Here is a 24220-nt window from a genome sequence, read left to right as displayed (position 1 = left end):
AAGTCCTCGGCAGAATGGTGAATAGCCTGGTGTAATTACTAACCAGTGAAGGTGTCCTTGGCCTTATACACAAGACCATATGTGCCCTCTCCAATGATCTCTATGGTTTTAAACAGATCCACACAACGCTCTCCCCAGTCACCCTTTGATCGCTCATCATTTCTTCTTTGAAGACAAATCCTGAAGACGAAAAGACACCACCAATGTTACAAATATATCAATTGAAATATTTGGTAAGACACCACCAATGTTACAAATATATCAATTGAAATATTTTGGTTCAGTTAAACATTCTACAAACTATGCAGAATCTCTTCACATTTCAACTGCAGAAGTGCATTCTGCCAATGCAATACCTGAGAAAAATCATCTGTCTAGTATAATGGTCACTCGCACAAATTGAGAACTTCTTTCAGAGTCTCTGATCAACAAGAGGCCCATGGGCCTTAACGGTCACCTGAGATTTGAAATATTTCAGTTAATTTAATTGACCATTTTTGGCCCCGCCCATAAGCCCCAAGGGGTCAGTCAGGGCCAACATGTGCATATTATCAAACTTTCATCCCATGCTGAAAATGTTAACCAAGTTAGAATGAATTCCAATAGAAATCAAACAAATCAGTCAAAAATGTGATTTCCCTATATAAACTATAGTAAAATTTACCCCTCCCCAGGGGTAAATGTGTGACCCCAGGGTCATAAAATTCACAATTTTAGTAAAGCACCTTAAGATCCCTCCATCTATAAACAGTATTTGATTCTATCTTATTTCAGTCTGAAAAGAAGATTTTTGAAATTTCAGTCAATTTGACCCTTTTTAGCCCCGCCCATTAGCAACTAGGGGTCAGTCAGGGCCAACATGTGCATACCCTCAAACTGTCATCCCAAGCTGATAATGTTAACCAAAATAGAATGAATTCCAATAGAAATCAAACATATTATAGTGAAAAATGTGATTTCCCTATATAAACTATAGTAAAGTATACACCCTCCCCAGGGGCAAACTTGAGACCCCAGGGTCATGAAATTCAAAATTTTAGTAAAGCACTTTAAGATGCTTCCAACTATAAAGAGTATTTGATTCCACCTTATTTCCGTCTTGAGAAGAAGATTTTTGAAATTTCAGTCAATTTGGCCCTTTTTAGCCCCACCCATCAGCCCCTGGGGGTCAGTCAGGGCCAACATGTGCATGCCATCAAACTGTCATCTCATGCTGACAATGTTTACCAAATTAGAATGAATTCCAATAGAAATAAAACAAATAAAAGTCAAAAATGTGATTTCCCTATATAAACTATTGTAAAGTTTACCCCCTCCCCAGGGGCAAACGTGAGACCCCAGGGTCATGAAATTTACAATTTTGGTAAAGCACCTTAAGACCCTTCCATCTACGAAGAGTGTTTGATTCCACCATATCTTAGAGTAGAGAAGAAGATTTTTGAAGTTTACGTCAATTTGACCCTTATTAGCCCCGCCCCTCAGGCCCCTGGGGGGTGGGGACCATATAATTTACAATTTTGGTTGACCTTTAGCCATAGAAGCTTCCTGCCAAATTTCATGGAATTTGGTTTAGGGGTTTTGGAGAAGAAGTCGAAAATGTAAATTGTTTACGGACGCACGACGGACGACGACGGACAAAAGGGGATTAGAATAGGTCACTTGAGACTTTGTCTCAGGTGACCTAATAAAATCTGGATGTTCTGCACGTCATGGGTGAGTTGAGGATGGTCACTGTGACCTTACTATAGATATCAAGTGTAGCCAGAATTGAAATTGATAAACTTTCAAGTGAAATGATGACGACACTACCTGAACAGTAACATGATAGTCTCATGAATTTTCCATCACAGACAAGACAACAAATTCAACAACACTATGTGGCCAAATCAACTTACTTTGGTCGCTTGAACTTGCCAGAGCTTGGTGCTTCACGTTTAACCTCTGGCTCTGGTTCATGTTCAACTTCATAATCCATCTCTGGTTCATCCATCATGGGTGGCATTGGGAGGTCTGTGATCCGCCTCTGTCGAGGGTAGACTTCTTCCTTTGGCAAGTTAGCTGGTGCATTATCACTGTAAAAGACACCGGCTAACCGTTAAAAGCTGACAAAAATCACTGGCAGATTTCTATTAAATTCTCAGATGAATTGTTATATAAAGCAATATCAGGCAAAATGGAATCCTTGATCAAAAGTAAAGAAAAGCAAATGCCAGATTTCTTACCAACAGCTAGTATATTATACTCTTATATAGGGTATGGACAACTTTTTTGACCAAATCTCCTTAGATTATTTTGGAACAGGTACTACTCCCTAGTAGCATGACTGTGTACATGGATTCAAAATGCATATTGGTATTGGGTGTGGATTTTTGAACTGTTTCCATGTCATGAACTTATGATTATGTCCCCAGGGGCAGGGTTAACTAGATAAAAACAAGACATAGTCAATATTATCCCTCACACCGGTACCCTGCTAAAGAAATGGAAACTATTTATGAATTTTGTTGTTTGCATAAAGATATTTCAAGTCTTAACCATTTGTTTCCATGGTTACAGGGAAATTATGAGAAATACATGCAATGTACTCCATTCCATACCAAACGAAACCACTAGAGTATTGCATGTACAAGTTAAGGTCTCCTGATCATGAAGCTGTCTTAAACAGTTTTGGAGTTATACACAGTTTGGAAACGGTAATATTTAGGTTTTTTTTCCCCATAGTAACTGAAAAATCCTCAAAAAATACAAGGCACTCCATATGAATAGGCTCAATTAGAACACTAGAGCAATGTGTACCAGGTTTCGTGAAATTATCCTTATCTGCTTCATGTCCAGCAAGGCCAGGGATTCTATTGTTCTTATACTAAAACTCTATTACTATGTTTCTAAGATACAGCTTTTGTGTTGAATTTGAGCCCAGGACGTGGCTTCATTACATATTTGAACCCAGGGGCCTGATTTTTTTGTTTCAGTATCTAAGTCATTAGAACATCATGATCATTTACAAGACAGTCCTACTGTGATTTTTAACATTTTACTTTCTACACTGGTTAGAGTTATATTAACTTTCTACCTCTAGCTAGATGTGGCTTCATTTATCAACCCACGGACTGGAATTTAACAAGTACATATGGAAATCTGTACAGTATTATTAAAATTGAATATCAAAGCTGGCCTTTATATCATTCAATACAGAGTCTGTGTTTACGCCTTCCAATTTTAATGAATATAATATAACTTTTTTAAGAAAATTCCATGTATATACTATATATTATAACACTATTTAATCTGTGTGTTCAATTGACATGATTGTAGTAATGAAATAGGACTAACTTTTGAACACAATCAATTCTGAAATTGAGCATGCCTTAAACTAAAAGACAAGGAAGAACTGGACAACCTCTTGTGGGCCTCTTGGTTGTTTCAATGAAGTCATTTAAATATTTTAGCACATTTGACCCATATGACATTAAATGTGGGTCAAGATCATTCATTCTAACAAACTTGTTAGCCCTTCACCCTAGTATGCTTCAGGCCCAATATAAGTTCTCTTGCATTGGCTTCTTGGTTATTGAGAAGTCATTTAAAAGATTTTTGCATTTGTGACCTTTGTCACCTTTAATGAAGGTCAAGGTCATATGCTTTGAACAAGCTTGGTAGCCCTAGCCTTCACCCAAGCATGGTACAGGTACCATATCGGGTCTCTGAGCCTCTTGGTTATTGAGATGCACCACCAGGGTGACTCCTGTGAACCAACAACATTCATATAGCAAAGGCAGCGAAGTTCAAAAAATTCTCATTTGGACACTCAGTAAGGTGACCAAGACAAATGTAGTGGACCTGTTTAGCAATATTTTTTGTGTTAATTTCTGTATTAAAAAAAATACATGAAATTTATTTCTCCTCTATCTTTAAGATGAAACCGTGCCATAAGTAAGACATTTCAGTGACATGTAGTACAGGAGATCAGGCCTGCACAATTTTGTTCTTTGATGTAGGTTAAAATTTTTGTCAGTGACCTACTTTCGATACATGACACACTGCCTCACCTAGTTGACCCAATGCATGCCTCAAGGATAAAGTAGTAAAAGTAATGGAACCTGGACAACCTTTTCTTTTATGTAGGTCAAAGGTGCAAATGAAAGTCAATGTGACCTACTTCAGAAATATGTCTCACCTAATTAAATGAACCAAAGCCCCAAGTATGAAGTTCCAATGACTAATACTGCAGGTAATAAAGCCTGGACAAGCTTTTTTTGATGTAGGTCAACTTAAAATAGGTGACCTACTTTTAATACACGACACACAGCCTGACCAAGGTACACCGTACCTCCCCTCCCCCAAATAAGAAGTTCCAATGACAACATGTAGTGTATGTAGGAGATTGAACCCAGACGGTACCTCAGAAGGACAGATGTACACAATGCAATATTCGATAGATCAATTACAAGAAAAGTCTATGGAAAGACCACCAAAGACCATTGATGACAGGCCCAAAACCCAACAGATGCCATATTCTGAAGAGATTTTTAACAGATGCCATCTTCTGTGGTGATTTTTAATATGTATACATACACAGACTATATACAGTGTTATATGGCCCCTTCTTAATTTTTTTACTGATGCTAATGTTTACAGGTTTTCAATTGTTAATCCGAATCTACAGGGAATAGATTACTGTGAACTCACCTGTATGGGCTGTCGCTGTCAAATTCCTCTTCTGGGGACACCTGAGGTAAGGGAAGGCGAGGTAAAGTGGGAAAGTCTATTGCACTGCGCCGATCTCCTCGACCACTATATTGATTTATAATTTGTCTATCAAAGCTAGAATCCCGACTTTCACGCCCTTCCCCTCGGCGTTCAGGCACTTCACCTCTATGATCAGGTACATCACTGCGACGGTCAGGCGTACCACGATGATCGTGCATGTCACCACGACGATCAGGTATCTCACTTCTGCGATCCTCCCCACGTCGGTCTAGCAACTCTCCTCGATGATCTCGCTCGGAACCATGCCCACGTCGATCATCACGACTAAAACTATGATCATGATTATGTTCAAGGTCATGATGGTCATTTATACTATCTAGGTCAATAATTTCCCGTTTGGCATTATCAACTTTCACAACAATTTTGTCCTCCATTTGTGCTATAAGTCTATTTTTTCGTTGAGGAGGCAAACCTGGTGGAGGAGGGGGTGGAGTTGGTGTATGCTGTTTCTTTAAATACTCCTGCTGCCTATAGTCTTGTTTTACACTACGTTGACCACTTTCCACTTTTGTGATAATGATATTGTCTTTACCATCCAATGGCGAATCACGATACATAATCCTTTCTTTTGATTCCCTATGTGGTTCCCTGGGTTCTCTTCCCTTTGCTGCCAGTGCAGCAGCTTCCTTTGCTTCACGCGCACGCCGATGCTTACTGAGCTCGGCTGCAAGGCTTGTGGCATATTTGACTGCGGAATGACTAATTTTATTGCTACTAGAGGAATAGGAATGTCCTCTTGGAGGACTGTGCTCTGTGGGAGAGCGAGAATGTCTTGAACGAGGGTGTCGATTCCGTGACCGAGATTGACCCCTCCGAGATCGGCTGCGTGGACTAGGTGATCTTGATTTTGATCTATTCTTGTATTTGTCATGTCTTGAGTATTTGTCCTTGTAATGAGCACTGAAATTAAATAAAAAGAAATTGTTAAATGACGATGAGACTACATATTTTTATTATTAAGAAAAATTGTAAATATTTACGATTTTAGCATATCTGACCTGTGACTTTGAAATTAAGTAACAGTGATTTATTTGAAGAAACTTGATGCATGGCACAGATCCATTATGAGGTTGCAGAACCTCTTGGTTAGTGGGACGTCAGTTATTGACCACTTTGAAAGTAGATTTAGGCCATTTATTTCAGCATGCAACTGGCGAAAAATCATGACCCAGGGTTTTTTGGTAATTTTAAGATTTTGTACATCTGACCTGCAGCCTTGAAAGTAGGTTAAGGTCATTCATATTAACAAAATTGAAACACTTCATCTCAGCATAGGACACAGGCTAAGTATGTCTATGGCATGGGTCGCTTATTGTTATTGAGAAGTTATTTTAAGACATTACCACATTAGAGCCCTCTAAGACCTTAAAAGTAGGTCAGGGTCATTCTTTTATACAAAATGGTATGCCTTCATTCCCTCATCCTACAGATTTTTGCATAAATATTTGAACCTTGTGACCCTGAAAGTAAGTAAATTATAATCAAAGTGTCGAGGCCACTCATAGGTGATGTGCATGAGGGATTGAAATACAGGCGAAAAGCAAATATTATATGTTTTACTGATGATTATCCTATGTCATTTTAAGGAATTGCATTTACTTTAAAAAAGCCAAGATTGCATTCAAGTTGTGATGAAAGGTGAAGAATTACGTTTTTAAATCTCACTTGAATTTGCATACTATGATGGAGTTTATTCTTAGATTGATTAATATGTGATGTCTGTCATGATTCTTCATAAACTACATCGCTCCACACAAAATTTGATCGAAATCGTGTCAGCCCCACCATTTGTACATTTTTGAGTCCCCACCCCATAGGGATGCTTCTGACCAAATTTGGTCAAATTCTGATCTGTGGTTATGAAGAAGAAGTCAATTGTTGAAGGACGGACAGAGGACGGAGGAGAGGACGGACGCTACGGTATGGCATAAGCTCACCTTGGTCCTTTGGACCAGGTGAGCTAAAAAGTAGACAAATAGACACCAGATGCCACACCATGCCTTATTTTAATAAGCTCATGATCACCAGCCCTTTGGGTAAGCTAACAAGAGTCCCAATTAGCCTGTATCATTCACCTGTTTCTAGTGCAAATTGGAAGCTAATCTACGTCATTTCTGTAGATGCCAAATTAATTACCACTTTATTCATATAAGAGTAGCCGACGATGCAAACTATGTCAATCATTCATGCGATGTTCGGATGGTTTTTTTTGTCAGTCAAGTAATCTATCATGACCCCTGTGAATGTAAGTCAAGATCAAATGAAACATTTGTGACCTTGAATGTAGGACAAGGTCATTCATTTGAACAAATTTGGTAGCACTTTGTATGTTATACCCCAGCATTCTTCAGGTCCAATATCTATTCCCATGGCATCTTGGTTATATTGAGAATGAATACGTAATTTGAATATTTTAGCCTATTTGACCCCTGTGACCTAGAATGAAGGTCTAAGTCATTTATTCAGCAAAATTGGTAGCCCTTTACCCTAGCATGTTATACAGGATACATGTATATCAGGTGTCAAGACCTCTTGGTTATCGAGAAAATGTCATTTAAAGATTTCAGCCTATTTGACCCCTGTGACCTTGAGTCTAGTTCAATTTTTATTTATTCAAGTTCTATTTATTTTAACAAACCTGGTAGCCCTTTACCCCAGCATGCTACATACCTAATATCAGGTCTATGGGCCTCTTTTTATTGAGATGTTTAAACCTATTTGACCCTTGTTACTTCGAATACAGTAGTAGATGGTCATTCATTTTCAAGAACAAACTTGGAAGCACTCAAGCAATGTACATAACCAATATTAGAACTTCAGGTCTCTTGTCATTGAGAAGTCATAAGTATATTAGTATATGTACCCTGCAGGGTCTTTAAGAACTTCGGGAATAAGATTGCAATTTTTTTTAGGGTTTGAACAAAGTTGTCATCTTTGACCTTGAATTTGGATCAAGATTATTTACTCTAACAAACTTTGACCCCAGTGACCTTTAATATGAGATAATTCCTTTTCACAACACTGTGGGGCTCCATCCCAGGAACCTACTCACCAAATCTCATTATAGGCCTTTTTGTTTGTGAAGAGAATTTGTTTGAATGTTTTCACAAATTTGACCGCTGTGACCTTGAATATGGGTCAAGCTTACTTCCTTTTGCAAACTTAGTTGAGCCTCATCCAAGGATCCTAACTATCAACCAAATATCTTGACTCTGGGACTCTTCGCTAATGAGAAGTTGTTTCAATGGATGATGCTGCACCATGGCATAAGCTCACTTGGCTTTTCCAGTTAGGTGAGCTAGCAATGTAAGGTAATTAAAGGTTTCAACACTAGCTGTGGCAAGGTTTTCCTTGACGCAGGATTCCTGCATCTTAGACACAAAAAAACATAAAGGACTCCCAAACTAAATGTCTGTGATGCATTGTAATTCCAAAATCTGACATACAATGAAGAAATAACAGTTGATTTCAATTGACACCAGTATTATGTTTGTATTTCATTACTTCAGGCAACATTGCTTGAACTGCTTTACCCTGATTTTCAAAATGTCACGAGACTCCTGGATTTCAAAATGGGTCAACTCTCAATTTTCATAGCTGAGAGTCCCTGGGATCCTGCTTAACAAAATTACAGGGAAAACCCTGTGGCCCAAGTCCACCAAAATACAACAAAGATGTCTCAGCCAGCGGTCTGTCGGGTCACCAAACAAAAATGAATATTTTCGACCAATCTACTTGTTTCAAGTTGTTCTCGAACCAGCTTTTCATTAAATTGTGTAAAAGTCACTTCTTGATCCGATATCGTATTGCTAGCAAGGTCCCACGTGCTATTTAAAGGATTTGTTGTTAATGTATGTCGTTAAGTCACTTTTCAATCAAATTCTAACAAATTCAACTTTTTTTTACTACATATTATTATTGATTTATCACTTGCTTACCTTTAACAATACCGTTTATGACCTAATAAGGGTGCAGGGCGCAGGTAATTGACAGTGGGGGCGCCCTTATTAAGATTGGTTATTCTGAAGTTTTATGAAACAGACTATACCTTATAGCAGAATACCCAAGGCTGTGAAAACGGTAAAATATTCAGTCATAAAAATATTCCAGATGAAGATATCTATTCATTATCATACATTAAGCTTAAACATCACTTGAATATTCCTGTAAACTTGTAAACCATGCCAGCTGTTCTTTAGACAAGAGAACGTGTGTTCCATCATTTATGTTCAAATGGAACTCTTTTTTGTTCTATTTATAGACACAGGTGATTTCCCAGATCATATCAGACATTGTTTTCATTGACCTAAAAATTGATTTACAATGTCTTTTACTAGCTTTCTGTTCTGAACAGTTATATATAATTAGCTAACAACATGAATTAAGTCTTTTACCTGATCTTCAAATAAAGATGGTAAGTTATTATATTTGTATACATGTGTGTTTAGTTTCGGGTGCACATTGCAGTTTGCTCGGACATCTGTAAGAATACTTCAGTAGACAAAATGTGGCGAAAACTTGTGTTCCAGTGACTTAATTTGCTGAAGAAAATTGAACACAAAGTAGCCAAACATTTCACATGAATTATTTCTTTTGGACACTAAATTAATAGTTATGGGAATTTGATGAGATTTTCACGATCGATTAATTGGGATAATCGGATGACCTTATTCGACCAATTATCGATTATTTTTAAAATCAGACTTAATCTTAAAATTAATGTCTAAAATGTGTCTCCGTTATGCAAATGATATAGTAAACATCATTTTTTTTATTGTTTGCTAAATTCAGGAGCAAAACAACTGATCAAAAATTCAGTCTGCTGCTATTTTTAGAGGTAACAAAGATGACTAAATACTAACCAGACAAATCATTACTTTGATTATGGATTTAGATCATGCAAGTCTACATGTGTTTGATCAATATTTAAGTCATGGAGATCACAACTACATATTAACTTCTCTTCAAATTCAACTGTTCCGGTTATTGATACATATCATGTTTCTATGTAACTTAAATACCCTATGAATTATCTATATTTCAACCATGTGTAATTTATATATAATGATGCCTTGACAATAGTCTACTCTTGATATCTTTTTTCACATATTGTTTCCATACATAAACACCACATCCCAGTGACTGTCCAATTCCTGGTTTGAAGGGTCATCTTGCAGCCGATACCCGGTTGATTGAACAAACTTGTCTGCCATTTATTTTTGTATAGCGCGCATGGGTTGGTCTGATGCTTTTTTAGCGCTACTACAACCAGTTAAACAAGCTCCTGTAGGACCCCGTTGACTAACGAAGACAAGAGGTCCAGAGGGCCTGTATCGCTCACCTGGTTTATTTGAGCAAACATCAAAATAATGTTCATGTTATATAATTTGTTAATGTCTAACAATGCTATATGTATGATTATGGGGTGGGGATCACAACTGCCTTGTTCCCAGAAACAAAGTCAAGACTAAAGTCCTTGGGGGTGGGGAAAGACCCTTGGCTTATTTTTACATCAGGATTGTGTTTATCTTTTGATGTCCAGCAATGCTATATATGGTTAGAGGTTGGGGATCTCAATAGTTTCAAAAATACAAGAAGTGCTTTATAATAATATCATCAAATCGATTCCTCTTGCCCCTCCCCCTAGACTAGCCCCATCATTTGTATAAAATTGAATCCCAGCCACCTTGGGATGTTACCACTGAAACATCAATGTCATACATTGCTTTATTAGGTCCAGAGAAGAAGTCGTTAATATCAATATTGCCAAATGGCCCCTCTTAGCCCCGCCCCTCAGGCCCCTGGGGGGTGAGGGGTAAGCCCCATCATATGTATAAATTTGGATCCAAGCCACCTAGGGATGTTTCCTACCAAATTTGGTTAAATTCTGATCAGCAGTTAAGAAGAGTTCAATTATTGACAGACAGACACGCGACGCCGGAGATTAAACCATCATCATTCGTGTTTCTGATGAAGCCATCATAGCTTCATCAGCCGATGTTATCACAGAACATTTCTGCAGAAGGCGAAAATGACATGTTTGAAGGTTTTGAATGTGACGATATACAATCCAAAATTAATTTACAAGAATTGTTGTGAGATTTGAAATATATAAATATTGTCAGATAGGTAATGAAGAACAGCGACTTCCGCACTACCGCTATTACCTGGCGAGGCAGGGATGGAGCATTCTGCACATACTTAAGACGTGTGTGAACAATTTTTAGAAAATTGGTACTAATGGTCGAGGTTTAATTTAATGTAATGTCTGTTATATTCATTATTTCTATTATATTTTCTGGGAAATTTTCAAGTTACAAATCGTTACACTGCCTGACAACCAAATTAATATTTACGATGAAAAATGGAAACTTACAATTAGGCATGCATGTTACATCTGAATGCCCTTGTTGGGGTGTGTCATTTACAGATTTCTGCTAGAAGCTATTTCATTAGTCACTTAAATATCAGACATATTATCTGAGAAAAAATAGACAAAGGAAGTAGAATATTATGTTTATTTAAACATTTGAGGAATTAGAATCAAAAACAAGATTTTGAAGTTTAAGTTAATGTAGTTTTTACTATGAATAAAATTCCACCATAACAAAGTTGGATTTAATCTGATTTTTTTTCTTTTTTTTACCAAAACTCTGGGCATATACCATATTTGATAAGGGCGCTCCCTATCTCTCCCCCCCCCCCCCCCAAGAAAAAACTCTTTGACCAAGTGTCAAAATGGTGTTCAAAAATAAAATAACACATGTGAAATGTTTTGCTACTTTATGTGTTCAATTTTCTTCACCCAATTAAGTCAATGGAACAGAAGCTTTCGCCACATTTTGTCTATTCAGTGATACAGATGTCAGTACAAAGTGTGCCTGAAACTAATGCTAAACACACATATAAATTACTTATCAATAACTACCATATTTATTTGAAGATCAGGTAAAAAACTTCATTCATGTTGTTAACTAAAAGATGTTAAGAACAGAAAGCTAGTAAAAGACAGTATAACTCAATTATTTGGTCAAAGAAAATGATGTCGGATATGATCTGGGAAATCACCTGTGTCTATAAATAGAACACAAAAAGTTCCATTTGAAATAAATGGTGGAACACACGTTCTCTGTTATAAAGACCAGCTAGCTTGGTTTAAAAATTTACAGGAATATTCAAGCGATGTTTGAGCTTAATTATGATAATGAATAGATATCTTCATCTGGAATATTTTTACGACTGAATATTTTACTGTTTCCACAGCCTTGGGTATTCTGCTATAAGGTATAGGCCTAGTCTGTTTCATAAAACTTCAGAATAACCAATCTTAATAAGGGCGCCCCCACTGTCAATTGCCTGCTCCCTGCGCCCTTATTAGGTCATATACAGTATATAAATCAAAGACTTTCAGTGAACTAGTGACGGCAATTGGATTCATATTGATAATTAATGATTGGAAATAATCATTAATCGATTAAAATCAGACTTTTACTTTTCATACTAACTCCTGTTATTTGTATAATATCTTAAGAATTTGAGTTTTATTTGAGTTTTATTACATTTTTACCAGTGAACTATCGAAAAATATTCATTTTTCTCTTAAAATCAGGCCAGAATAACCAATAAAACGTAGACGGGAGGGCACCATCCAGATTTTTAAAGACATTATTTTTTTATAGATCATTCGATTGGGAATTTGAACTGGTCAGATTGGAAAAAATATCCAATTTTGCTGTGGGGAATATTAATGGGGCCGAATTTCAGCCCCAAAAAAAGCTCTGCAATCACTCACAAAGCGTAGTCGTTCTTTCATGCTTATTTGTAATTGAGTAAAACGTCATTATCTGTTCAAAAGGGCATGCTTGCTCCCAATTTCAATTGTTTTCTTAAGTAGACGTGAAACTAGTCTTGGGAATCGGTTGAAATTTTCTGATCGATCATCACTTGTGTGTAACCAATCGATCATCGATTAAAATTGATTAATTTCCAAATGTATTTTTTGTATTCATGTCTCAATATTTTGTGAAATGCTTTCAACAACAATTTCAGTAACTAATAAACTGTTATGTACCTAAATGTATACCATATTCCTTTGTGTTTATTTGTTTATTACACAGAAAAAATTAACCAAAAGTGTTTTTTTAATAATCTTATTTAACACAGAAAAAACAAGGGCCCAATGGGCCCAAATCGCTCACCTGCAATGCAGTGATCTTTTCATATATGGATCCTGCAGTTATTTGAAAGCATGCTACAGGACCAATATAATGTCTCTCTGCACTTTGGCTTTTCACTAAAAGTCATTTAAAGATTTAAGCATACTTGATCGACGTGACCTTGAATGAAGGTCAAGGTCATTCATTTGAACAAACTTGGTAGCCCTTCACCCCAGCATGCTACAGACCCAATATCAACTCCCTGGGACTCTTGGTTATTGAGAAGAAGTTGTTTAAAGATTTTAGCCTTTTTGACCCCTGTGACCTTGAATGAAGGTCAAGGTCATTCAATTGAACAAACTTGGTAGCCCTTTACCCCAGCATGCTACAGACCCAATATCAACTCTCTGGGACTCTTGGTTATTGAGAAGAAGTCGTTTAAAGATTTTAGCCTTTTTGACTCCTGTGACCTTGAATGAAAGTCAAGGTCATTCATTTGAACAAACTTGGTAGCCCTTCACCCCAGCATGCTACAGGCCAAATATTAGGTCTCTGGGACTCTTGGTTATTGAGAAGAAGTCGTTTAAAGATTTTAGCCTTTTTGACTCCTGTGACCTTGAATGAAAGTCAAGGTCATTTATTTGAACAAACTTGGTAGCTCTTTACCCCAGCATGCTACAGGCCAAATATTAGGTCTCTGGGACTGTTGGTTATCGAGAAGAAGTCGTTTAAAGATTTTAGCCTTTTTGGCCCCTGTGACCTTGAATGAAGGTCAAGGCCATTCATTTGAACAAACTAGGTAGCCCTTCATCCCAGCATGCTACAGACCCAATATCAACTCCCTGGGACTGTTGGTTATTGAGAAGAAGTCGTTTGAAGATTTTAGCCTTTTTGACCCCTGTGACCTTGAATGAAGGTCAAGGTCATTCATTTGAACAAACTTGGTAGCCCTTCACCCCAGCATGCTACAGGCCAAATATTAGGTCTCTGGGACTCTTGGTTATTGAGAAGAAGTCGTTTAAAGATTTTAGCCTTTTGGACTCCTGTGACCTTGAATGAAAGTCAAGGTCATTTATTTGAACAAACTTGGTAGCCCTTCACCCCAGCATGCTACAGACCCAATATCAACTCCCTGGGACTCTTGGTTATTGAGAAGAAGTTGTTTAAAGATTTTAGCCTTTTTGACCCCTGTGACCTTGAATGAAGGTCAAGGTCATTCATCTGAACAAAATTGGTAGCCCTTTACCGCAGCATGCTACAGACCCAATATCAACTCCCTGAGACTCTTGGTTATTGAGAAGAAGTCGTTTAAAGATTTTAGCCTTTTTGACTCCTGTGACCTTGAATGAAAGTCAAGGTCATTCATTTGAACAAACTTGGTAGCTCTTCACCCCAGCATGCTACAGGCCAAATATTAGGTCTCTGGGACTCGTTGGTTATTGAGAAGAAGTCGTTTAAAGATTTTAGCCTTTTTGGACTCCTGTGACCTTGAATGACGGTCAAGGTCATTCATTTGAACAAACTAGGTAGCCCTTCATCCCCAGCATGCTACAGACCCAATATCAACTCCCTGGGACTGCTTGGTTATTGAGAAGAAGTCGTTTGAAAGATTTTAGCCTTTTTGACTCCTGTGACCTTGAATGAAGGTCAAGGTCATTCATTTGAACAAACTTGGTAGCCCTTCACCCCAGCATGCTACAGGACCCAATATCAGTCTCCTGGGACTCTTGGTTATTGAGAAGAAGTCGTTTAAAGATTTTAGCCTTTTGGACTCCTGTGACCTTGAATGAAAGTCAAGGTCATTCATTTGAACAAACTTGGTAGCCCTTCACCCGAGCATGCTACAGACCCAATATCAACTCCCTGGGACTCTTGGTTATTGAGAAGAAGTTGTTTAAAGATTTTAGCCTTTTTGACTCCTGTGACCTTGAATGAAGGTCAAGGTCATTCATTTGAACAAACTTGGTAGCCCTTCACCCCAGCATGCTACAGACCCAATATCAAGTCCCTGGGACTCTTGGTTATTGAGAAGAAGTCGTTTAAAGATTTTAGCCTTTTTGACTCCTGTGACCTTGAATGAAGGTCAAGGTCATTCATTTGAACAAACTTGGTAGCCCTTCACCCCGAGCATGCTACAGACCCAATATCAAGCTCCTGGGACTCTTGGTTATTGAGAAGAAGTTGTTTAAAGATTTTAGCCTTTTTGACCCCTGTGACCTTGAATGAAGGTCAAGGTCATTCAATTGAACAAACTTGGTAGCCCTTTACCCCAGCATGCTACAGACCCAATATCAACTCTCCTGGGACTCTTGGTTATTGAGAAGAAGTCGTTTAAAGATTTTAGCCTTTTTGACTCCTGTGACCTTGAATGAAAGTCAAGGTCATTCATTTGAACAAACTTGGTAGCCCTTTACCCCAGCATGCTACAGACCCAATATCAACTCCCTGGGACTGTTGGTTGTTGAGAAGAAGTCGTTTGAAGATTTTAGCCTTTTTGACTCCTGTGACCTTGAATGAAGGTCAAGGTCATTCATTTGAACAAACTTGGTAGCCCTTCACCCCAGCATGCTACAGGCCCAATATTAGGTCTCTAGGCCTTTTGGTTATTGAGAAGAAGTTGCTTGAATGGAAAGTTGACGCCGGACGGACGGCCGGACGGCCGGACGGACGACGGACGCCGCGCCACGGCATAAGCTCACTTGCCCTTCGGGCAGGTATGGAGATAATGCAGAGGCGTCGAGAAGCGCTTACATGTGGCAAGGGGTAAAGGCGTCCAGAGGCGCTTACATGTGGCAAAGGGTTAAAGCCTTGCCCAGCAATGAACCGGGAACGTATTTCAATGGCGGAAACATTATGATAGAAACTATAATAAACGGCCCGTATGAATTCCAGACCGGGCCTTCGGTCCGGCGATACTAATTACCGAATCGGACCGACGACAGTTTTACCGGATATGTCCATCGGTCCGACATAGTTTGGCACGCACTGTAACGGACCTTCTGCTTCTGGTTTTCATTAAAAATCAAAATGTTTCCATACAATAGACCCTGCCCGTTCACCAGGAAGATCGTATACGTTAACGGTGCTTCCATGGTTAGTCGCTTATGATCTTAGTAACACACGAAATCTTAGTCATCGGTACGTTAACATTCCTCCTAGTATTACAACACTGTACCAGTTATTGCGACGCTTGATTTTGTATGATCCAAGCATAATCATTTCCCGCAATCGACTGTGTTGTAGACACTGTCAAACTTAATTTGTGTATGTTTATCTGCAACCCGGCTAATATATTTTCATAAAACCTGATGTAGGACACTTCCGACGAAAACTCGATTACAGATTACGTACTCGATTAATTGATCAAACGTCTCAAACAAGTGATGCTCAACGAACCTGATTAATCGAAAGATCACTAGCTATATAGGCTCAGTAGTTTGTAAATCTAACTTACGCAAAATTATTAAGTTACAAAGCTTTGTGAAATGGTACCCAGGAAATGAACTTTGATGTTGTAGACAAAAATAACTGATGATGTAGTCAGGGTATTCGGAGCCATGAAAAGGACACAAATATAACTGTGATGATGTAGTCGGGGCATTCGGAACCATGAGGGCATTCAGAGCCATGAAAAGCTAACATAACTAATGATGTAGTCAGGGCATTCGGAGCCATGAAAAGGACACAAACATAACTGTGATGATGTTGTCAGGGCATTCGGAACCATGAAAAGGACACAAACATAACTGATGATGTAGTCAGGGCATTCGGAGCTATGAAAAGCTAACATAACTAATGATGTAGTCAGGGCATTCAGAGCCATGAAAAGCTAACATAACTAATGATGTAGTCAGGGCATTCGGGCTATGAAAAGGACACAAACATAACTGATGATGTAGTCAGGGCATTCGGAGCCATGAAAAGGAGACAAACATAACTGATAATGTAGTCAGGGCATTCGGAGCCATGAAAAGGACACAAACATAACTGTGATGTAGTCAGGGCATTCGGGCTATGAAAAGGACACAAACATAACTAATGATGTAGTCAGGGCATTCGGAGCTATGAAAAGGAGACAAACATAACTGATGATGTAGTCAGGGCATTCGGAACCATGAAAAGGACACAAACATAACTGATGATGTAGTCAGGGCATTCAGAGCTATGAAAAGGAGACAAACATAACTGATGATGTAGTCAGGGCATTCAGAACCATGAGGGCATTCAGAGCCATGAAAAGCTAACATAACTAATGATGTAGTCAGGGCATTCGGAGCCATGAAAAGGAGACAAAAATACCTAATGATGTAGTCAGGGCATTCGGAGCCATGAAAAAGGAGACAAACATAACTAATGATGTAGTCAGGGCATTCAGAGCTATGAAAAGGAGACAAAAATACCTAATGATGTAGTCAGGGCATTCGGAGCCATGAAAAGGACACAAACATAACTGATGATGTAGTCATGCGCAGGGCATTCGGAGCTATGAAAAGGAGACAAACATAACTGTGATGATGTAGTCAGGGCATTCGGGCTATGAAAAGGAGACAAACATAACTAATGATGTAGTCAGGGCATTCGGAGCCATGAAAAGGACACAAACATAACTGATGATGTAGTCATGCGCAGGGCATTCGGAGCTATGAAAAGGACACAAACATAACTGTGATGATGTAGTCAGGGCATTCGGAGCTATGAAAAGGAGACAAACATAACTGATGATGTAGTCAGGGCATTCGGAGCCGTGAAAAGGACACAAAAATACCTAATGATGTAGTCAGGGCATTCGGAGCCATGAAAAGGACACAAACATAACTGTGATGATGTAGTCAGGGCATTTGGAGCCATGAGGGCATTCGAAATCGGAGCCATGAAAAGGACACAAAAATAACTGATGATGTAGTCAGGGCATTCGGAGCCATGAAAAAGGACACAAACATAACTGATGATATAGTCAGGGCATTCGGAACCATGAAAAAGGACACAAACATAACTGATGATGTAGTCAGGGCATTCAGAGCCATGAAAAAGGAGACAAAAATACCTAATGATGTAGTCAGGGCATTCGGAACCATGAAAAAGGACACAAACATATCTGTGATGATGTAGTCAGGGCATTCAGAACCATGAGGGCATTCAGAGCCATGAAAAGGGACACAAACATAACTGATGATGTAGTCAGGGCATTCGGAGCCATGAAAAGGAGACAAACATAACTGATGATGTAGTCATGCGCAGGGCATTCGGAGCTATGAAAAGGACACAAACATAACTGTGATGATGTAATCAGGGCATTCGGAGCTATGAAAAGGAGACAAACATAACTGTGATGATGTAGTCGGGGCATTCGGAGCTATGAAAAGGAGACAAACATAACTGATGATGTAGTCAGGGCATTCGGAGCTATGAAAAGGAGACAAACATAACTGATGATGTAGTCAGGGCATTCGGAGCCATGAAAAGGACACAAACATAACTGTGATGTAGTCAGGGCATTCGGAGCCATGAAAAGGACACAAACATAACTGTGATGTAGTCGGGGCATTCGGGCTATGAAAAGGACACAAACATAACTAATGATGTAGTCAGGGCATTCGGAGCTATGAAAAGGAGACAAACATAACTGATGATGTAGTCAGGGCATTCGGAACCATGAAAAGGACACAAACATAACTGATGATGTAGTCAGGGCATTCAGAGCTATGAAAAGGAGACAAACATAACTGATGATGTAGTCAGGGCATTCAGAACCATGAGGGCATTCAGAGCCATGAAAAGCTAACATAACTAATGATGTAGTCAGGGCATTCGGAGCCATGAAAAGGAGACAAAAATACCTAATGATGTAGTCAGGGCATTCGGAGCCATGAAAAAGGAGACAAACATAACTAATGATGTAGTCATGGCATTCAGAGCTATGAAAAGGAGACAAAAATACCTAATGATGTAGTCAGGGCATTCGGAGCCATGAAAAAGGAGACAAACATAACTAATGATGTAGTCAGGGCATTCAGAGCTATGAAAAGGAGACAAAAATACCTAATGATGTAGTCAGGGCATTCGGAGCTATGAAAAGGAGACAAACATAACTGTGATGATGTAATCAGGGCATTCGGAGCCATGAAAAGGAGACAAACATAACTAATGATGTAGTCAGGGCATTCGGGCTATGAAAAGGAGACAAACATAACTGTGATGATGTAGTCAGGGCATTCGGGCTATGAAAAGGAGACAAACATAACTGTGATGATGTAGTCAGGGCATTCGGGCTATGAAAAGGAGACAAACATAACTGTGATGATGTAGTCGGGGCATTCGGAGCTATGAAAAGGACACAAACATAACTGTGATGATGTAGTCAGGGCATTCGGAGCTATGAAAAGGAGACAAACATAACTGATGATGTAGTCAGGGCATTCGGAGCCGTGAAAAGGACACAAAAATACCTAATGATGTAGTCAGGGCATTCGGAGCCATGAAAAGGACACAAACATAACTGTGATGATGTAGTCAGGGCATTTGGAGCCATGAGGGCATTCGAAATCGGAGCCATGAAAAGGACACAAAAATAATTGATGATGTAGTCAGGGCATTCGGAGCCATGAAAAAGGACACAAACATAACTGATGATATAGTCAGGGCATTCGGAACCATGAAAAAGGACACAAACATAACTGATGATGTAGTCAGGGCATTCAGAGCCATGAAAAAGGAGACAAAAATACCTAATGATGTAGTCAGGGCATTCGGAACCATGAAAAAGGACACAAACATATCTGTGATGATGTAGTCAGGGCATTCGGAACCATGAGGGCATTCAGAGCCATGAAAAGGGACACAAACATAACTGATGATGTAGTCAGGGCATTCGGAGCCATGAAAAGGAGACAAACATAACTGATGATGTAGTCATGCGCAGGGCATTCGGAGCTATGAAAAGGACACAAACATAACTGTGATGATGTAGTCAGGGCATTCGGAACCATGAAAAGCAGATTGATTACGATTGATTAACGCTTGTAAATGGCCTCGTATACGTATACTGCCTTTAATGTAAAGCACACAAACGGTCTCTACTTTACTGTAAACATCCGACAGAGAAAGTAAAAACAACACTGACAATGTTATCAACTGAGTATCTAACGTGACTCTGTTAACTCGTTTTCAACTGTGATTATGGATTAGATTGGATAATACCGGACATTGCCAAATGTGGCTGTATTTATTGGTACAGACAGTAAAGTGATACAAGTGTTGTGGTAAAGCCTATGAACTTTGTGTACACATGTCGCAACATCTATAATCAAATGTGTATTCATTGTTTTCCAAAATTATAATGCAATATGTTGGTTATCATGGTAAATAAATTGAAAATTTAATTTTCTTTGTGCATTACTGATTATTTGTTTGCAACACAACAAAAATGTAAGTGTCATGAACTTGATTGATTAGTCATTGCTAGTATCCAAAATGGCGGACATCATGCAGGGCCCGGGAAAAGCACTCGTCCGCTCGTCCTGACGAGTAGATTTCCCGGACGGACGAGTGGTTTTAATTGTCAACTAGTCCGTCGGACGAGTAGAATTTCTCTATGTTATTTCAGTATTCGTTAATAAAATTGCTTAAAATTTGATGCATTGTTAGTTATGTATTCTTTTTTGTGCCATTATTACGGAAAATAGTAAAATTACTGCATGATAGCAGGTAAGTAGGACTATCTACGTCTGTAAATCGGAAGTCATGTACGATGACCGATAACCTCCGAGTGTTCCGGGTGACATGTTAGTATAATGGGTGTTGTCCGAGGATGTCTGCATAAAAATGGCTCAACGAAAATTGGATGGTTATTTTTATTGTCAGTCAACCTGAAAAACAGGATGGCAGTTGTGTTGACACGACTGATTCAAATGCAAATGGTAACCCTTATGATTTCTGACAAATAACTGATTAACCCTTTGCCACATGCAGGTTATAACACTTCAGCACTCTGTGCTGATAGTGCAAAGATACATTGTTGCAATGCAACATTATTGCGCTGACTGAAATGTACATACACCATCTCAATGGCAGTTTTTGAGAAATTAAGCTTTGTTTTGATTAATTTTTCTAAACCTAATTTTGAAAGTAAAATAGTTGTTTTAGACATTTTTAGTAAGTTACAATTATGTTCAGAATTTCTTAAATTTTAATTCTGTGCTATTTTCTTTATAAAACCAACAACACATAACCACGAAATCAGCTGTATACAAACAGAACAGACAAATTTCAAAATATTTTGACAATGTAATTTATAATTCATTGAATTCCTGTACATGAAATGATTCAACATTAACTCCCAAATGAAACAAACTGAATTTTCAAAGTTTTCACAAGAATATTTCAACAGTTCAGGCTTAAGCCTATATCCGATGTCGCGACGAAGGAATGTGTATCCGACCATTTTGGGTCAAATCTACCTTCGTTTTTCAAATGCCAGCGAGCGTAGTTATTCTAGTGTGTCGAGCTATGGCGGAAAACTGATTCTCATTGAAGAAAAGGTAGAAATAATCAATGGGACTTGCAGTATCAACATCAAAATTTTCTGGAAGTACTGGCCCCGTTTCCCTAACAAAATCATTTACTGTGATCGGCGAAAAATCTCGGCCAACATTACCTAATGGCGGCAGTACACCTAGTCGCCGTTCGTCCTCATTCTCGGACTCGTTATCTGTTGACAGTTCATTTAGAACATCGTTAAGATCAATATCTGACTCAATGTCTTCAGGTCCAAAGCCATCGAACTCTAAATTATCATCATCGTCGTCAAAAATGTCGCACAAAATCGTAGCCACAGACGCCATTACGCCTCGTTGTTGTCACACTTTTCTACACCCATGACTCACACTTTCTAGGTTAATTTATTCAAAAACTTTCGTATGAATGACGTGTACAAATCTGATTGGTCGATGCATTGATATCTTCTTAAAATAGTATCAGGGATTTCCAGATAGGTGTCGCTCTCAATCACGGGATTTTCCATGTCTAAGTTTACCGAACCGGCATGGCGTCGAGAGGCGCTTACATTGAGATAACGTAGAGGCGTCGAGAAGCGCTTACATGGAGATAATGCAAAGGCGTCAGGAAGCGCTTACATGTGGCAAGGGGTAAAGGCGTCCAGAGGCGCTTACATGTGGCAAAGGGTTAAGTCACATGTACAGCTATATTTTATACTGGTTCATTGAAAACTTTCTCACAATTTCTAGCGTAATGTGACCTATTTCCCGATGTATACATTTGCTACATTCCTGTATTAGTTGAATCATCTGTCTTTCTATCGATGGATTAAAACTTTACTAACGTAATGAACATTATAAGATCAAGCGTAAACGTATTGAATACAATTGGTAAACAGCCATGTGAAAAATGAGAATGTTGTATAGCAGATAATTCTGAAATTTTCTGGACAAGTGAATTCTTTGTTTGGACGAGTACTTTTATTCAGGCAACTCGTCCGATAGACGAGTGCTTTTGAAAGTTTTTCCTGGGCCCTGTCATGGCGAACATTTTTTTAGGGGGGTTAACGTTGCCCTCAATAAGCCCCGGCCTCCCCACTTTTGGTCTTTCTTTTCCCTCTAGGGGTGGGGGCTTATTTGCGGTAAAATACATTATATACCAGTTCGAGTATGGGTTTGTTAACCCTTTGCCACATGCAGGTTATAACACTTCAGCACTCTGTGCCAATAGTGCAAAGATACATTGTTGTAATGCAACATTGTTGCGCTGACTGAAATGTACATACCGTACACCATCTCAATGGCAGTTTTTGAGAAATTAAGCTTTGTTTTGAATAATTTTTCTAAAACTAATTTTGAAAGTGAAATAGTTGTTTTAGACATTTTTGGTAAGTTACAATTATGTTAAGAATTTCTTAGATTTTAATTATGTGCTCTTTTCTTCATAAAACCAACAATACATAATCATGAAATCAGCTGTATACGAACAGAATAGACAAATTTCAAAATATTTTGGCAATGTAATTTATAATTCAATGAATTCCTGTACATGAAATGATTTAATGTTAACTCCAAAATGAAACAGATTGGATATCCAAATTTTTTAACAGTTCAGGCTTTAGCCTATATCCGATGTCGCGAAAAGAATGTGTCTCTGAATATGTTACTTCAAACACAGAACTGATTATGGCACCCATCTTTACAGAGGTGGACACCACACACTACACATCCATAAACAGTTTAAAATTCAATGAAATAATGCACATGAAATGATTAAACATTAAATTCCAAATGAAACAAACTGAATCAATAGTTCAGGCTTAAGCGCTAGCCTATATCCAATGTTGCGACAAAGTGTTTCTGAATTTGAAATGTTACTGAAATGTTACTGAACATGGAACTGATTGTGGCACCCATCTTTACAGAGGTGGACACCACACACTACACATCCATAAACAGTTTCTTTTCTTTGCTTGTGGGCAGTAAGATGAAAACGACATCTGCGTTTAGGGCCAGGAAGACGGGAATTTATGTGACCACCTACATTTTCTTGCAGGACAATGCCTGGGTTATCCATTTGTTGAGATTGGCGTTTGCGGGTTGTGTAATCACTTATCAGGTCCCTGACCAACTCATTCCTAAAGTCAAGGTGGCGATATCTTTTCCTTTTGGTCTGACGCTTTGACACCATTTTGTAGACCATAAACGAGTTGACAATAGCACAATTGACCAAGAACCAAAAGATATATCGCCACCATCTCTTTGATGCCCGGCCAACATCATACGCCATTCTCAACTGGTCATGCCGGTCAACACCACCCATGTATTTATTGTAAGAACAATTTCACTCCAGTGATATAATTGTCAAAGTAGACATGGTGATTGTGGTAATGTATGTCATCACACAAGCTTGTGACTACATTATATCCAAGGCCATGTTCCACACCACCCTCTTTTTTCCCCAAATATATCTGAAAGCGAGAGAGGTAAGCAGTTTCAGCATCACACCGCATCCAAATCTTAATACCGCGCTTGATGGGTTTAGCGGGCATGTATTGACGAAATGACAATCGACCAGGGTACTTCACCATGGCTTCATCCACAGAAATATTACATGAATGTCTGTATCTGTCCAGAAAAGTTTTTGAGACATGGTCAATTGTCACTCTGACTTTATACAATTTGTCATAATTTTCATGACCACGAACTGGTTCATTTTCCCTGTCTGATACATGAAAATACTGTGAAAGTTTTTGGAATCTATTGCATGGCATGACATTTTTTGCTCCAATATTTCCTAGG

The 24220-nt window shown here is 38.6% G+C and overlaps 1 protein-coding gene across 1 annotated transcript in view; it reads right to left on the bottom strand.

Annotated features, from left to right (window-relative positions):
* Positions 1 to 24220, bottom strand: part of LOC117344193 (cyclin-dependent kinase 12-like) — a 36505-nt gene that overhangs the window by 7943 nt on the left and 4342 nt on the right. The window contains 3 exon segments of the mRNA XM_033906850.1: positions 44 to 180; positions 1896 to 2072; positions 4690 to 5670. Of these exon segments, the coding sequence (XP_033762741.1) occupies positions 44 to 180; positions 1896 to 2072; positions 4690 to 5670 (1295 nt within the window).

This window comes from Pecten maximus, chromosome 15, assembly GCF_902652985.1.
Source record: "Pecten maximus chromosome 15, xPecMax1.1, whole genome shotgun sequence".
NCBI lineage: Eukaryota > Metazoa > Mollusca > Bivalvia > Pectinida > Pectinidae > Pecten > Pecten maximus.
Note: the sequence above shows the minus strand (reverse complement) of the source record. Positions and strands in the feature narration are given on the sequence as shown.